A 17,026-nucleotide genomic window follows, 5' to 3' on the forward strand; every position below is an offset into this window, starting at 1 on the left:
AACATCCACCTCCTCTAGTAACCCGCATTCAACGCTACTCTTCCTACACCTTCTCCCTCTTCGCCTCCCTACACCTCGCCACAACCTCCGTCATCCCTCTCCTCGCGCGCTCCGTCCCCGCCTCCGAATCCTACCTCCTTCTCGCGCGCGAGATTTACCAAACGCCTCTCTCCGAACCCTTACTCGTCGCTCTTCCCATCGTCGCACACGTTGGCGCCGGTCTGCTGGCTCGCCTACTCCGCCGCCGCGAGAATCTTCGACGCTACTACGGCGCCGGCGACGAAAAGACACATATGGGCCTGGGGATCACCAAACCGACCGCTCGCTTCTTGCGCAGCGGCTGGCCGCGCCTCAGCTGGATTGCGCTCAGCGGGTATGGATTTACGGCAGTGGTGGCCGCGCACGCCTTCATGAACCGCGGTCTGCCGCTTGTGGTGGAGGGGGACTCGGCCAACATTGGTCTTGCGTACGTTGCTCACGGGTTTGTGCGACATGCGTGGACGTCGTGGGCGGCTTACGCCGCGCTCCTGGGGATCGGGTGCGGACACATGGTGTGGGGATGGGCCAAGTGGTTTGGTGTGTCGCAGGGCGCTGGCTGGGTGTTGGAGAGACACACGGGCGTGCCGGAGGTGGATAGGAAGGCAAGGCGGAAGAGGAGGAGGAGGTTGATTTGGATCAATGCCGTGGCAGCCGCGGCGACGGCGGTGTGGGCGGCTGGTGGACTGGGGGTGGTTGCGAGGGGAGGGGAGACACTTGGGTGGGTGGGTAAGGTTTATGATGGGTTGTATGACAAGGTGCCGTTGTTGTAGAACAAGCGGCTTGGGATGACATACGGGATGTGGAATGGGATGGGATGGGATGGGATGGGATGAACTGAAGGGGATGACAAGGTATTCGATTGGGGTTCTCGAAAGATGAGATGGAATGGACAGGGTGCAGCGCAATGCACGCGCGCCCGAGACACATGGGCGACATGGCGGTGCATTCAAAAACCGTTTTGGCGTTAAGATTACATATTAGGTTTTATGATTTTGTAAATAGCATGCATGGTTGACGCTTGTAGATGATACGTACCAAGACATGAACATGATGGCATCGACTCTGCATGAGGTACCCTACATGCTGCTGCTTGTCGGCGTGCTACATACAGAATTGCATTCTCTTGCCGCTTGACTGTCTGTTCTTGTTCCTGCAGATCCAACGTCGTTCCATTAGTGCAGCCTGAGTTAAGAGTTCTATCGCTGGGCACCCAACCTGATTGATACGCGTTCAAAGTCATACAGGAGCATTGTTACTGTCAAGGGCGGGAGGTACAGCATAACATCGCACTCCTCTTTTCCCACCCATACGTAGGCTTTGCCCCATTAGCCGTCCCTAACAATAACAGGGATTGTAGTATAGTGGTCAGTACTTCTCGTTGTGGTCAATTCGGCATACAACGAATCCGAGAGGACCCAGGTTCGATTCCTGGCAATCCCAACCTTTTTTTTCTTATCTTTAGCCTTGCCAGCTGGTTGTCATCTGTTAACCATCCTCCAAGTTTACTTTCTGACTTTTTTTTTCTTTGACTAGTTTTTGGGAGGGTCTAAAAGCAAGTAACTTTGATTGTAGATCTCTACCCAGTAGGAATGAACAAGTAATCCCAAAAAGAATAGAGGATTTCAAGGTGTTGGGGACTAGTAAGATAAGGCCTAACTGGATTAGAGAAGCAAATGATAGTTAGAACCCAATGACCAGTCAGGTCCCTAGGTCCCTGGAAGCTTTCTAACGCCTGTACGCTTCGATGTCCCCAAACTATGTATGTGACAAAACTGCTATGCTAGTTGCCTCACATACCGAACCCAGTGTTGGCATAATTCATATTCGACCATCCTCCCGCAGCGCCATAGCTCCGTGTTTCCGCACCGCTGGTGAAGCACGTGTTATGCTGTATGATGTTGCTCTGGGCGATTTGAATCCGCCCCTTCTTCTTGTCGCCCACACGGTGGAACGTCATTTGAGGCTGTTCCTCCGTTAGACTCAGCGCCTGCTGCTCGGTGTAGCCAAGGCTAGCAGGCGGCGGCGGCGGCGGCGCCACAGCTACTGTTAAATGTGACGGCAATGGCGGGGGCGGTCCATTAAGACGAAAAGGCGGATTCTCTCCCGGCATCAGAGGTAAAGAACAGGCCGGGGCGCTCTGCCTTCTCGAGAGCGTTATCTGTCCAGGTCGGAGAAAATGCAACGCCCTTGACGCTTCTTCTGAGACCTGAGTCGTCACTGGGGCAAGGGGCAGTTGATATTGATGACCCAGTGATTCTTCAGGGTGCCAGGCAGGTTCTGTAAACATTGAAATGGAGCAAGTGGTTCGTTGATCGGTAGGCGATAAGGTGTAGTGTGGTGGGGGTGTGGACTCCCCTGGGGAATACCCTTCAGCCGAACTTATGTGTAATTCCGGAGCGAAGGCGCCTGCGTTGTCTATTCCAGGTCCAAGCTGTGAAGATGAGAATGTCGCAATGGAGTCGTTGGGCTGGAACTGAAATTCCAGCTGTGAAGAAGGGGTCATTTGGACTGTATGAGGAGATAACGACGCGCCCGTCAACGAATGATAACTCGGTGTATCATCGAATGAATTCGTCTGGTTTGTAGATGTTGTATAGACTGCTTCACCTAGGGGCGATATAACGGCTGGCACTATATCGAAATGATTCTGGTTCGTAACTGTCGCCCCACAGCGCCGTAAGTGCTCATCGAATGATGGCTTTTTTACGTATCTGCGGTTGTTAGTGACCAGGAACAAAATGTTTGCCGGAGTCTCTGCATGACTTACGTTTTGCTGCAATATGGGCAAGAGAATTTCTCTGCTCCTATGTTGTGGACACACTTTTCGTGATTCTTCAGGGCTTGGAACTACTTTCATCAACACTCGACATGATTCAGCCACCCTAATGACCCGATGGACTCACTGTCATGAATACTTCCTGACACGGCTTACTCCTGCATCTGAGAGTGCCTGCCCTTCGCCACATGGTCAACTCTTCGCTGAGTTGTGCAAGTTTCTTCTTCAACTCTGTCGCTTCCGTTTCCTTATTGGTCATTTTCAGACGTTCAATTTCCTCGTATAGTTGTTGGTTGGTCGCCGAGAGAGACGCGATGGCGTTTTCAGTCTGTTCCAAGGCCTCCCTAAAGGTCTGTACGCTTGAATATTGTTCAGGTCTAGAATAGTGTTGAATGCCGAGGGCGGAGTCATGGAGTGTTGTGAGAAGTTATTTGAAGCGCAGCCCATCAGATTGTTCCCTGTCGAGAGATAAAGGGAGATACGCCATCTGCTCAACTGTTAGATGTGTTGGAAGTTTGATAAGAAAGTATGAAAACTCACCTCCAATTCCGTATGGTGCGGTCCAGATCGAACGTCCATGACGCCAGGGAGGTGAGTTGCGACTTGTGGTGAGATTTTCTTGATTCTCTGCCAAGGTTGATGAACAGGAACGAGACAAAAATGAAGAAAGACGGAGAGGAAAAGGTGACCTGTAGACCGGGCTCAATACGGACACGGAATTTTCATGATTGTTATTCACGGTAGAGATTGGTGGATGACTTCAAGACCCCCTCCTTGTTATCCTACACAGTGGCGCCCGCCACGGGGAGTTTTTTTTGGGTCCCGGTCATGGTCAAGGTTGGCTCTTAGGACGTTGGCCTGGTTCTAGCAGATCTTGCTCGGTTCGACAGCCCGCTTTCGCGCATGTTGGCTTGTGCGCACCATGTATGGAAGTTGAAGTATGCTATCGCCCGCCCGGCGCCTTTGATGTATAATCACTCGCTTGTGGCAGGGTGTAGGGGCGACGAGGCGCCTGACTGCCATGTCCTTAGCAATATTGCGGTGCGTTTAAAGCACGAAGTTGGAACTAGTTACTGGTCTGAACCAGTTAGAATGAGCATTGATGTGACACTCCAAGGGGCTGTTCTTGTGCGCGATCTGGTGGAAAGGATTGGCACGGGGCGCATACGATGTGCTGCCGTTCTTATGTCTGATACCCTGAAGAGCTGCAATACTCTGTTGGCGTACCTCACCCTGCGTCTTGATAAGATGTCGTTGGCACACCAAGCTCTTAAGTCAGTGGGTTGGCCAACCCATCACGGCCATCTCTTCGACAGTAGTGTATCTTGGCGGACAGAGAGTTGACAGTCAAGACATGACATCCTTGATTCACATCAAGACTACTGATCCCAAACGGTAAAGTGGTGGAATACCTTGGATTGCCAACAAATGACAGGCATGACCCAGCACAGAGGCTACTCAACGAGGCGTGCCAGATGGTATGGGGGCTGGCGATGTCAGGGCCGCAGTAACCTCCATGATTGGCGGGGACGAATTGCACAAGCTGCCTCGGCAGGTCAAGATATTGTGTCATCCACTGAACTCCAGTATCGGGACTGCATGGCCGCCGCATCATACACGGTTATAGCTACTTGGAGTTGGCACCCTCCCTTGTTGTTCACTACAAAAGTGTCACCGGGTAAAGAGTGGATCGGTAGACATGGAACAGCGACAAGAGCTGGGTAGAATTCTGCTTTCGAATTAGCTTGGATGATCCAGAACAATGGCAAAGCATTAGCTCTTACGAAGACCTGACGTGACTGAAGCGAGGGTCCAGCCATGTCTTCTGAAGTTGGAAAGATAGACACAGGTTCAGCATATCCATCAAACACATAAAAAAAAGGTTCAGTTTATTTTCGCCGTGCCACCTCAGATCGTATAGTGCAAGATAGAACCCCCCGTAGGCAACACCGGATCGATCCAAGATAACAATGCCGTCAATGACACAGTGCTGGATGTGTGGCAATGACACGACCGGCTGGTTGAAAAAATGGTGATGGCTCGGGGATTACAAAGGCAATGTTCTAGAAGAAGATGAGAACGAGCAGGAGGAACAATGTGCTCAAAGGCCGTACGACACACATGTCTAGCTTTTTGCCTTGATGGGCCGAGTCTGAGACTTTCGTTAGCGTACACGTCTCGGACGGAGGCCAACAGGAAAGCCTGAATCTGCCCCCGATTGGCGGACGTTGAAGGTTTCTCAATGTCAGGGAGATTTCACCGGTTCGAGATTGGACGTGCTCAGGTCGCTGCTTCGAATCCGGGAAGAGTAACCGAATCAGGGTCGATTGGCCGTGATAGGCGCATGAAGGTCAGACGTGTTGGGGTCGGCTGGAATTCAATTGATCTAGCCAAAGAGCTGCAACCACTGGGACCGTTCTAGGATTGCAAGGCTTGAGTATCCGTGCCAAATGATACGCCTGTGAGCAGTACTATCCAGGAACCAAGTTGGGATCTGGAATGGAGTGTGGCGTCGATCCCATGTTGACGTAGATTCAGAATAGTGTAGTTGTTCACGAGGAGCATGGTACGTGTAGGATCCTACTGGATTGGTAGTGAAAACCAGTCTAGGCGGCACGCACGTGTATGAGAAGCTGCCGAGTCAATGGTGTGGATGATGATGTCGCTCCAGTTTGAGGGAGAGAATGGAAGGAAGCGGGAAAAGAGCGGGAAGTTGTCGACGGCAGACTCGAAAACGACCTGAGGAGACGACGTTGACGGTTGGCGGGCTAAGCAGATTTGCTTCCTGATTGGCCAATTGCACGTCCCACCATGCAGCGGGCTGCACGTATGGAAGTCGTCGCTGCCTTTTACCTTGAGGTAGTCTGTACTGGGGCTGGTGGGCTGCTCAAGCCTGTCGACAACCTAACTGCCCTCAATAACTTGAATTAGTAGGTGGGATTTAGCGGATTGCACCGTGCGCCTGCTCACCTGGGGCTTCAGGCTGTGTCTCTCGCCACCATACAGCGTACATCACCTCGACAGATTACCGGTTGGGCGCAGCAGCCTTTCCTCCATTCTATGCCGCATCAGGTTGGTTCTTGGACCCTCTCCTCTGGCGAGCCTGATCGGCGTCGGAATCCTCCGCCCGGACGGCTGCCGCCCGGACCATCCGGATGCTAGGCCTGGGCCTCACTCTGGATATCGGTCCCGAACAGAGCTACCACTCTCCTTCGAACATCCGCTCGTTGCAGACGACCTCGCAAACTGAAGGCAGATCAGACTCCTCCCCCTTTCAAGTGCTATCTGGGTATCATACGTACTCCACTGCCGGTTTCTCTTCATGCCCTCGGACCTCAAGTTCATTCAGAAGTTTCTTTGCACCAGGTTCCACGAGCAAAAGGAGATGATGATTTGGAGCAGCTCAGCAATAAGATGTATCTTGGCCGCCAAGTTACCAATGCTTGCTCGCCAGCCTTTCAATCCTCTGGACAGTACGACTGAGAGCCAGGGACCTAGTTACATGAAGATTCTCGTCATTGATTAGTGTCATTCAGGTCTCTGCCGGGCTGGGCCACTCAACGACCCTTGGTCAAGGTACGTGCTGTGTACCAGCATTTATGTTGGATGACAATGCCCTTTTGGGAATTTTGGCTTGTCAAATTCTCCCACCAGAGCTATTAACAACAGGGGCATCTATAACATCATATCTCCACTACCCTTGAATCCGACATATGCTCGCCGCTCTGTCTCGGGCCATTGCTGCCCCGGCGTGCTGGGGACAACAGCAACCCGCGGCGGTAGGAGAGTGACACTATCACCTTATCAACTAATAGTCTTACGGATTTGGTCGAGCCTTCAAACCGGGTTAATAAAGACTGCGGATATTGCAATTTTACCACACCCACACGGACCGTCAACCTACCTATGTAATAAGCACACATCTCCCGGCGCGTCGCCTCTGGAAGTACCACGAGATTTGGAACAGTTCTCAGCACGTACACCAGCTAATACATCGAAACACATGCAATGTCGCTAAGAAGTAAAAGGCGGACACTTGTCGTGTTTCTTGTGACCTCCTCAGATACCCGGTGAAGTGAAAACCTCCGCCTTTGCTAATGATTCCGGCAGCCAGATTTCTTAGCGAAAGGGGGATTTTAAAGGGGGTTTTGGCAAAAGGGGGGGTTAACATCTGCAAGGGTTTTTACTGTAATCGGTCTTTCGGGGTCCGCGACGCTTTCCAGACCCTGTCGTCTTACCGGCCTGGCCAGAGCCTTCGGGAACAGGCCCTGGCAGCGATCCTCCGACCCACTCGCATGTCAAGCACTTCACTGGGTCGTCGGTTGTGTAACCGTGACCATGGTGCATACACAGCACCCGCCGAGCCGCCTATGGGCTATGGCCATGCGATACCTATCGATCAAGGGTCAAGCTCTTCACGTCCATCTGACAACCCCATCGGTCTCCTTCTCTGCCACGCTAACATGCTCAGGCGATGACACTACTCGCTCTACCGCCACTGCTTCTGAGTTGCGGAACACCCATGCCAACTTTCGAGTGATCCCATTTACATCATCACGCATAACGGACTGGATCAAGGGCGATGTCTCGCTTTACTGATGCTTGAACAAGGAGCTTTTTCGGACGCGATGAGGTGTTACTACGTTGATGATGCATTGACAGTAACGTGGCAGGTAGCTCTGCGTTAAGATCAGTGCGAATCACCAGACCTTACTATAAAGGAACAGAGACTTCGGCCTAGCCCAGGCCATTTAAGCGTTACTAGCTCACTCACTAGTCAAAAGCTGACAGCTTATTATCAGACGCCGACGTACCTAGAGCATTTCCATTCATTTCGTCAATCCGATGAATGAAAGATGACCAACATGGCTCGTAGGACTTGATCCGGCAGAAGCCTTGGTAAAACTTTGGAAGGCATCCTGGGTCTGTGGGAGGTGTGGACAAGTTGGCAAGGAAGTCAAGTGACTCGTCACCCTCGACGTTTGTACGCTATGTTCAAGCTGTGTCGAATGAGGCGAAAGCAACTGGCAGCTCCCACCGCCCCGCGCGACAGTATTGTTCGGGCACACGAGGCATAGCCGAAACAGCGTCCAGGAAACTGTTATCCGTGGACGATTGCCGCTCGAGGCATACGGATGCCACGTTGCGGGGGTTGATTACGAAACCGAGCAAATACGGAGCTGCCATCCATCCAGGGAGGTTAGTTGTGAACCAGTCTGTGTGCCTATGTTGCTGCTAAGTAGCAAAAGTCTCAGCAGCGGGCACACTTCCATGGTTCGCTAACTTAAAGGGCCTGCTTGATGGAAACAGTTTCTGGTAACGATTACGCGATCCCGATGATAGACACACATCACTGTGATATTGGCAGCGGTTTGATGTGCTCTCCAGGGTCCTGGCTCTAACACATGGACTACTATGCTGGTGTGCGGATTCTGAGTTATCAAGTCTTTTCCCCGCGAAATGAGAGCCTATAAGTGACCCTTTTCCCCAGCAGGTTGTTGGGCTGCAGTGGTCCATGGCCCATGAAGCCTTGTCTAGAGGAGGATGATTTGTCAACTTGAGGATGGCTAATTCCGAGGGCATACTAGCCAGGCACTCGCTACAATACGTTTAACATCGAATGATTTCAAAACTCGATTTACATGGTGTATTACAGAATTCATGTTGCTCGAGATGACTAAAATGCCAAATCCAAATATCTCCAACTTGCACCGCATCTAGCTAAAACATTGCGAACTGGATTTCGATCTGAGCCGGATACCTCTGATGTCTTAGGCCCCTCACTTTCGCTTCCCTTCATACTGTGGGCCAATAGGTCAACTAATACTTCAGTGTAATTGCGAAAACCTTCTATTCAGCTTCTAGCATCAGAATGTCAACCGCGAAGCACAAGGGAGAGGGAGGTATGTTCTAACTTTCGATCAAAGGTAGTTGAGGTTAGTATTGGTCCGTCTCAGGCTCAAAAAGCAGTTCGTCTCAGGCTAAGGAAGGAATGAAAATACGATAAGCTTGGATGAAACGTGCACCAATATTGCTTTTCATTGGGACATTAACTATCATGTACACAGACCATTATATAGGGCGATCAGGTGAAGCACAATACGAATATCCTCGGGACATAAATATAGGAGACACGAAAAGGTCCCACGACGTACACGATATAAAACTTTCTTTTGAAAACTTGAAAAAAATGCACAAACACAGAAGAAAGAATATATATATATGAAGAAAAAAAGCGAAGAAAGGAAAGCAAGGACAAGAATAAATACGCATCACGCAAAGAACGACAAAAAATCAATGAAAAAAACTATCGTAACTCGGATACCGGGAGTCGAACCCGGGGCTGTTGAGAGAGCAGTCACTTCTGAGAAGTGAGAGTCAACGATGTTACCGCTACACCATACCCGATGAGGATGGTTCCGATGATTGGATGACGGTGATCAGAGAGGTTGACCATTACAAACACTAGTGCAGTAATGCTGGGACCATCCAAATCGTTCATTGCAACATGGAACGAAAAGACATCTTAACAATGTGCTTTTCAATTTATCAACAGATATTGAGGCAGAGATGTATCGTGATGTGCACTCCGCATTCTGGATAATGCAATGTTCACAAATCTTTCTTTAGATTGGCAAATTGGGCACCCAACGGATCTTCGAGCATTTGGAAGTGCCGCATAATTGTTGCATAGTATCACCGCGGTCAAAACATGACCGTTCATCTCAGAAATCATTCACGGGAATCTAGTAATCAATGAGGTTCGAGACAAATCTCTTGACAAGAAGTTGGATATTGATTGTTTGAAATTGAGAGGTGAAAAGATTTCCGTCTTGGGAAGGGACGATGGTTGTTAGATCTTCGCTCCTGCTGCCAGACACAGACATCATAACTCTACACGTCGGACCAGAGCAGGCGCGAGGACCGCCCGCATCAATAGAAGGTGCAAAAAGAGAACTGAGGAGTCGAAGAAGGTCGAAGATTTAACTGATAAAACGACGTCGACTCCTGCCTTTCCCATCTTCATCCTCCTCACCATGACCACTACCTCTACCGCCATCATCAAGAACACCTACAGAAACGGCGACGGCCATCGAATTTTCAGGTGCTGTACGGCCGCATCCCCATACCTTTTGACGGTCTCAATTCCACCCTTGAAATGATGTAGGTTCGGCTCGATTGACACGGAAAAAGCAACGGCCAGAGACAACGACAGCGTCGGCCAGACAGTCGCTGTGCGACCACTCCCGCTTCTTCTTTGTTCTTTGTAAGTCGGCAATGGCGCTTTTTGTTGCAGCTTCGTCAAATCTACCTCCATGATAGGTGTCATCAGGAGCCATCCATTATATTGCAAGGGCCTTTCGTCGTACCATGAGGCCATCTGGACGATGGAGCGTCAAGTGTCGTCCTGAACCCAGCCCGGTCAGTGAAACTGCCAAGCTGCTGCTCATCTGCCCCTTGACGAGGACGACGCGCAATCATGGCTCAAACAGCAATGATCGGTTTGAATAGGATTTGCCCGAATTTTGTCATTGGTATTCCCCTCAAAATTGCTCCATCGGCTGATAGATGCTGGCTCGTACAGGTATGCATAATCCATCCCATCAAGGCCCGCTGGTCTCCGCGTATCCAGATCCTCAACAAGGCGGTGATGTGAGCCACTTACGCTCTGGAGGCGGAAAGTCGAAGTAATTGTTTGGTCTTTGTATTGGGCCGGGAAAAAAAGGACGTCAACGGCACAACCAACACGAACAGAGTTCTTGATGGGGCAAGTAGTGTTCGGTCCCATTGAAGAACAACTAACTGGTACGTACGTACCTTGTTGTTGTCAATATCGTAGTTCGCTTCCCAACAGTAATGAAATAATAAATGCCTTCATTGTAATAGGTAAGCCGTGGCCGCCTACTCGTAGCCCCCGGCTCCCCGGTTTAGTGTTTGCGGAGACGGAACAATTCCGATACAGCCACCGCCTTTACACGTCAACGCGGGTTCTCGTTGCGTTTGCTGACGCGTCTTCCATAGTGTTCTAGTTCTTTTACAGGGGCCCTTGAATTCCGCGTAACCTTTAGAGCAGAGGTGACTTTCGTGAAGATTAGCAATCTCTGCTGTCTGACTCGTCAACCATTCTTTTTGGAGTTGACCTTGAGGTTCACAGTCGTCCGTCATCATTTTTTCCACTCTCCAACCCCAACTGTCAAGAAAAGAACCAGGATTCCAAAATAAGTAGCGGCAATGGAACGTTGATTGCTTTGGCCACCAACTTACTCGACTGCAGTTGGCAATCTTTGCCAGTCATGTGAATACATAACACCTTCCAGAAACACCCTTTTCCTTCTGACCATAGTTCTTGGCGTTACATTCAGAGAATATTTAGGCAGGTCCATCGAATTTATGACGGGGCAATGACGGGAGGTAAGCACCTAATCGTGTAAACTCTCCTTTTATCCGCACTTGTATCCGCCTACCTACCTCTAGGCTTCTCTGCATGATCTGTAATTCTCTCTTCGTGACTGGCGCATGAGCTGATACAACCCAACGCGGCTCTTGGCTCCTCCCCTGAATTCCTCATCGGTGTGCGATGTAAGCTGTGGGGGTTCCTCCGCGCACTGCACAAGTGTTGAACCAGGTTTCCCTCCTTTCTTGGCAGTCTGGTAGGTAAGTGCCGCAGCAAAATGTTGCACCAGGGGAACTTGCCAAGAGCTATATCACCTCCTGGCCTTCCTGATGCGGTAGGCACTTCACTCAAGAAACTTGAGATAATGCAGTAGAGCGCAGCGTAACAGAACCCGGTCTCTCCCGTCCTGATAGTAGGTCTTGATATGATGTTGTCTCTTAGGATCAGCTGTTGCTATGCAAATGGAAAGCAGAACAGAACCGGGACAGACATCTGGGCCGTTCTTCAGATCTCTGAAGTGAAGGGGTCGGGTGTCATGGCCAAAAATCCATTCTTCATGAAGCTCAGCTCTCGCTACTTCCCACCCCGGACCGCCACTACCGACCAGTTGACGTACGTACTCCTTTCGCTTCTACCGCCTCCAACTCCCCTCCACGAGTGTCTCGCTAACGATGATTGACAGCAATGCCCAGACGAAAAACGCGCGTCAAACAAGATGGTTGAGCTAGGCTGACTAGGGTAAGGTATCATGGGCGTTTGCAAATCTCTCTGCAGCAGCTTTCTCCGTCTTCCCTTTCATCCCCATTCATCCCACGGCTCTCCCGTCTTGGCAGGCTGTCGAGAGGCATGGAGCCACAGAGGTAGACGTGTGATGTTCTTGTTTTCACCAAGCTTCCATCTTGGTCTTAACCCACTTGCGTATGGAGAAATTCGAACGCGTACTGTCTGCTGCAGTGTCTAGCCTATCCTTGAGGGGTGTTGATAGAACGATGAGAGTCGAATCGAAGAAAACCAGCTTCTGTGTTCAACCAGCTTCCGCAGAGCCCCAAGTGGACCAGGGCTGTTTCTTCCTCATTGGCAAAATACACAAATACAGCTGATGCCATTGGTTGAGCTTTTGCCATGGAATTGAACCCCTTGTCTTGTTTCCATATGAACGCGTTATGTATGGGCGGTGCAACTTCGGGTTCCTTCTGTTTCACCCCCACAACCCGAACATCCCTAACTCGGAAGCAGCCCTAACTCTTCTTGCAGATCTCCTCAAGCAACTAGCAAGGGGCCTGTCCAGGGGGGAAGTGGACTCTGTGGAGCCGGGATGACGAATCCTCCCCAGACACATGACAACTCCGGCAACTCCATTAGAGAATTGAGAGGGCCAAGCATTGAACGGGGATGGGTGCAAGCCTAGCCACCAACCACCTCAGCTATTTGTGCATCGAGTGTTTCTTGTTTTCGTCATCACGGCCTGTCTGTGCGGTAACAGAATATAGCACCTCAATCTATCATTGTCCAGGGTGCATAATATCAAGCTGCGTTAGGAGGTTCGCCATAGAGCACCTGCTATGAAAGAGGTACCGAGCGGATCACGCTCGGCTTGAGTCCAACAACTTCAGGTACAAGCGAGCCCAAGGCCAGCCATATATTCCCTCCTTTCGAATCTGGGCTATCTTGACCAGAGCTCCGTGGGTGACGAATTCGGGAGACTCCTTCACAGTGTCCACGCAAACCCACGTGTTAATGGTTTCATCGAAGGCATCGTTGCAACATGGATGGAGTCGGAGCAAGCAATTAACTTGATATATTGATCTCCGCCAATTGGTCTTCCAGGAAAACGAATGGATGGCATTGCTGCCCTTCCCTCCCAGACCACCCCTGGTCAAAACCCAAAGAAAGTTTCTCCGAACCTTGTTCCCCTACAGCTGCACTCGTCACCACAGGGTTGTCTCGAAAGAGAAGGCCCTATACCGTAGCACACTCCGACGAGAACGCCATGGGTGTATGATGCTTGGCATGTGAGAGGAGGCTCAAGCTTCCCAGTTCTGGCCGTGAACCTTGCGGTCTGGACGGATGGTTGGATATGCTCCACGAGGCTCCTTCGATTATATATATCAGACGATCTTCCCGCACTGAGGAGATATAATCTTTTGTTCATCATCAACAACAACACCGACAACAACAACAACGACCTCCACATCTTGTCTTTTCTGAACTCAAACCATCAAGATGCATCTCTCCTCGCTTCTCCTCGGAGCCATCGCCGCTACCGCCGTCACGGCCCACCCTGGCCATGACATCCGTGCCGAGCACGCTGAGCGTCAGGCCATCCTCGACCTTGTTGGCCGCAGCGACTACGGCCGTTGCGCTGACAAGCTCAAGGCCCGTGGCGTTGAGGCTCGCGCCATCGCTAGACGCGAGGAGCTCGCCAAGAAGATAATGAAGAAGAGGAACCTCGAGGGTAAGTCCTGCCATATCAATGCCTCAAGGCTGGATGAACCGTCTTGAAACCGACTGACACCGCTTCCCTCAGCCCGCTCCATTTATGCCCGTGGCACCCACCAGTCCAACGCCACTTACACTCTTCAGACTCCCGCCTCCGAGATCTTCGCTAGCACCGACTTCTGCTTCCTCAGCCCTGAGGTCACTGAAGGCCCCTACTACGTCGCTGGCGAGTATATCCGCGAGGACATCACCGAGGACCAGGCCGGTGTCGATCTTGCCCTCGACCTCCAGGTCTACGATGTCGAGACCTGCGAGCCCGTTCCCAACGTCTACCTTGAGATCTGGCGTACGTTTTCTTTTTCTTTCTCGCCACTTCCCGCCATCATTCCCCAGTGTTTGTTTCCACCTTTGGTAGACCCATCAAACTAACTCTCCATGTTCCAGACTGCAACAGCACTGGCGTCTACTCCGGCGTCTCTGCCAACGGCAACGGCAACGGCGACGCCGCCAACCTTAACGCCACATTCCTGCGTGGTCTCCAGCAGACCGACGCCGACGGCATCGCCCAATTCGAGACCTTGTTCCCCGGCCACTACACCAGCCGCGCCACCCACATCCACGTCATGGTGCACGTCGACCCGACCGTCTTCCCCAACAACACGATCCGGTCTACCACGGCCTCGCACGTCGGCCAGATCTACTTCGACCAGGACCTCATCACCGAAGTCGAGGCCGAGCCCGTCTACAACACCAACACTCAGAGCCTCACCCTCAACTCCGATGACATGCTCCTTCAGCAAGGCTCGAAGGTCGGCGACCCCATCGTCAACTACGTCTACCTCGGCTCTACCGTCTCTGAGGGTCTGCTCGGCTGGATCGGCTTCGGTATCAACACCACGCTTTCCAAGGACGTCACTGCTGCTGCTACCTTCTACGAGAGCGGCGGCGTTGCGAACTCCAACGGTGGCGGTGCTGGTGGCCCTGGTGGCGGCGCTGGTGGTCCTCCTAGTGGATTCCCTAGCGGTGGATTCCCTACCGGCGTTCGCCCTACCGGCGTTCGCCCTACTAACGCGTCTTCTTCGGCCGCTGCCACCGTTGCCCCGGCTTGCAACGCTAAGAAGAACTAACCTGCGTTTTCTGACCCAGCTTGCAACGCCAAGGCTCCCGCCAAGAAGAAGCAAGCTTGATACCAGGCTTAGTTGGGCTCAAGGTTCTGATGATCAGTTAGGTCAGATACCTAGAGTAGGGTGTGCGTATGACGGAATATGATGAAGATGGTGTGGTAATGGATGGGACACTCGTTTTAGTTGGATAAGAATCGGATGTGTGTAAAAAATCTATAGACACACTTAGTTAGCCTAAGCCCAGCATATCTGCTTGAGCGTTATTCGTACCATGGTCAAAAAAAGTGTCGTCTGTTTGATTCATTTGGATGCCCTGAAATCATTGGCGGACCGAAGGCCGCAAGTTAGTTCCTGAGGATGTGCTGTTAAAAGGGCAGCAAGTGGAGAGAACATACCGGCAGTCTTGGGAGCCTATATTAAAGGTTGCTGTTTCAGATGCTTCTCGTTAGTCATCGCTGATCGAACTCTGGTTTCGCACCTTGCTTACTCACGACACTGGGACAGAAGCCCAGTTCTGGTTGAATGTGTCGTATCACAATTATGGTATTTATATACAAAGTGCTGAACCAATCAGAACATGCTCGTACATCACCAACGCTTCCATGCCTGCTTACACTGATATTGCCCTGGCAACAAAGTTTACTAAGCACCCACTATTCAGACTGGTTCTTTGTTGACATCCAAACGCGCCGAACCAAGCTTCTGGGTGGTTATGAATGAAAAAAATTCCGAAACCCAAAATCGTGGACGGTATATGACTTGGTAACCAGTGACCAACACCGTTATCTCCGCCATGTATGACCGGCTATCGCCCTTCCCAGAAACGTTGAAGCCTACTACGGGCTGGTGCTGAAATGATAATTCTCCCAGAGGTACTCATAATCCTCCAAAATGCCTCCAATCAAGCTCGGCATCCGTCTCCTCACGCCCTCCACCATCGACTTTGTAATATTCTCGTAGAACGCCCCGCGCATCATCCACCACCCCAAGGCCCAGCCTCTACGGCTCCATTCCTCCCGTTCGAGCGGCGTCGTCCGTAGGCTGCGATCTCGCAGCTGCCGAGCGACCAACTCTATCGCCAACCCAAGCACCCACGGAGCCCAGGCCTTGCGCTTATTCTTGCTGCGAGCCATGGCCACTGCAAATGCCAATGGTGACAGAATATGCAGGATCTCAGCAACCTGCGCCGATCCTTGTAACTGGTTGACCAGTTTTGCCGCCGGCTTGATGTCGTCGGCTGTTAGCACCCGCGAAAGGAGGTAGCTGCTGATGTCGCCGGGCGAAGGTAATGTCGGCAGCGACATGCCGGTGCGGGGCATGGTCCATTCTCCATCCGGTGACGACTGCTGTGGCGACCCTGATGCGCTGGCGTATCCGCTGTCGTCCCCCTGGAAGGCGGATTCCTCGTCGGTCGGCGCTTCGGGCAGAGGCTCTCGCTCGGGCAGAACCGGGGTAATCAGTGGCCGTGACTTTGTTATCCTCAGCAGAAGAAGCTTGCAAAAGGCCTTGATGGCTTCTATTATGATGACGGCGCGCCACCGCATGCGCTCGCCGCGGCGCTTGGCCGCCATCTCGATTAAAAGCTCGACATAGTTGACGATCTGCAGAAGATAGGCTACGCGCCGGTAGAGGGGACTCTTGAGGAACCAAAAGCGGATGTATCGTTTATGCGGAGAGGGCGCGTTTGCGAGTGATGGCTGAGATAGCTTGGAGGATGCACGGAATAGCAGGGTATCATGGTAGAGAGAAAGGAGCTGGACGCCGCTGTGGATGGACTCGGAGGCAATCTCGGCATCCCGAAAACGGCCTGTAGATGATGTTAGGAAGCGGTAAGCGATGATGCGGCGCGATGATTGCACAAACCAGGTATGATGTATGTTAAGGAACGTAGGGTCGATTCTATCTGTGAGACCTGATGATTGTTCTTGGTGATGAAGTTGCCGTACGCGCCCAGCCAATTTGTCGACATGGTGCTCTTGACATCTGTGCTAGTAGTCGATCGCTTCGTTGCTGACATGGATTGGATGATGGGATTTGGACCCTTGAACCTAGGGACGTCGGCGGCTGTCGACATTGAGGATCTTGAACTGTCCTTTTTCGGATGATGATCTCGAGATTAGGGGCGCGACATTGACCGAGAGCCGGAACCGGGATGAAACGTCGTCAATTATCGTGTCGCAATCAATCCTGAACTTGATATCGGGAAGACTAGAGTCGAGCTTCCGCGGAGAGGGTGGGAGGGGGGGGGGGGGG

The 17,026-nt window shown here is 51.6% G+C and overlaps 6 protein-coding genes across 6 annotated transcripts in view; 4 read left to right on the forward strand and 2 right to left on the reverse strand.

Annotated features, from left to right (window-relative positions):
• NEUTE1DRAFT_126586 (uncharacterized protein) overlaps positions 1-809 on the forward strand; it is a gene marked incomplete at both ends in the record, with an annotated part of 2,202 nt that extends 1,393 nt beyond the window's left edge. The window contains one exon of the mRNA XM_009858538.1: positions 19-809. Within this exon, the coding sequence (XP_009856840.1) occupies positions 19-809 (791 nt within the window). The remainder of the gene's footprint in view (positions 1-18) is intronic.
• A 1,019-nt stretch (positions 810-1,828) lies between these two features.
• On the reverse strand, positions 1,829-3,074 carry NEUTE1DRAFT_106153 (uncharacterized protein; the record flags this gene model as incomplete). Its single annotated transcript, XM_009858539.1, has 3 exons — positions 1,829-2,670; positions 2,807-2,843; positions 2,943-3,074. The coding sequence occupies 3 exons, from the start codon at positions 3,072-3,074 to the stop codon at positions 1,829-1,831; spliced, it is 1,011 nt and encodes a 336-aa protein (XP_009856841.1).
• A 318-nt stretch (positions 3,075-3,392) lies between these two features.
• Positions 3,393-4,609, forward strand: NEUTE1DRAFT_106154 (uncharacterized protein; the record flags this gene model as incomplete). The annotated part of the gene is made up of 6 exons (XM_009858540.1): positions 3,393-3,406; positions 3,562-3,623; positions 3,684-3,856; positions 4,019-4,133; positions 4,251-4,435; positions 4,574-4,609. The coding sequence occupies 6 exons, from the start codon at positions 3,393-3,395 to the stop codon at positions 4,607-4,609; spliced, it is 585 nt and encodes a 194-aa protein (XP_009856842.1).
• A 5,243-nt stretch (positions 4,610-9,852) lies between these two features.
• NEUTE1DRAFT_115070 (uncharacterized protein) lies at positions 9,853-10,845 on the forward strand (the record flags this gene model as incomplete). Its single annotated transcript, XM_009858541.1, has 5 exons — positions 9,853-9,925; positions 9,984-10,082; positions 10,401-10,503; positions 10,542-10,621; positions 10,703-10,845. 5 exons carry the CDS (start codon positions 9,853-9,855, stop codon positions 10,843-10,845), a joined length of 498 nt encoding a protein of 165 aa, XP_009856843.1.
• Positions 10,846-13,433: 2,588 nt separating this feature from the next.
• Positions 13,434-14,617, forward strand: NEUTE1DRAFT_73650 (uncharacterized protein; the record flags this gene model as incomplete). The annotated part of the gene is made up of 3 exons (XM_009858542.1): positions 13,434-13,665; positions 13,738-13,995; positions 14,094-14,617. Coding segments are annotated over 3 exons (1,014 nt in total), but the record flags the coding sequence as incomplete, so codon positions are not given.
• A 992-nt stretch (positions 14,618-15,609) lies between these two features.
• Positions 15,610-16,790, reverse strand: NEUTE1DRAFT_55611 (uncharacterized protein; the record flags this gene model as incomplete). Its single annotated transcript, XM_009858543.1, has 2 exons — positions 15,610-16,580; positions 16,637-16,790. 2 exons carry the CDS (start codon positions 16,788-16,790, stop codon positions 15,610-15,612), a joined length of 1,125 nt encoding a protein of 374 aa, XP_009856845.1.
• Between the last annotated feature and the right edge of the window lie 236 nt (positions 16,791-17,026).

The sequence above is a fragment of the Neurospora tetrasperma genome (genome assembly GCF_000213175.1).
Source record: "Neurospora tetrasperma FGSC 2508 unplaced genomic scaffold NEUTE1scaffold_81, whole genome shotgun sequence".
In the NCBI taxonomy this organism is placed as follows: domain Eukaryota; kingdom Fungi; phylum Ascomycota; class Sordariomycetes; order Sordariales; family Sordariaceae; genus Neurospora; species Neurospora tetrasperma.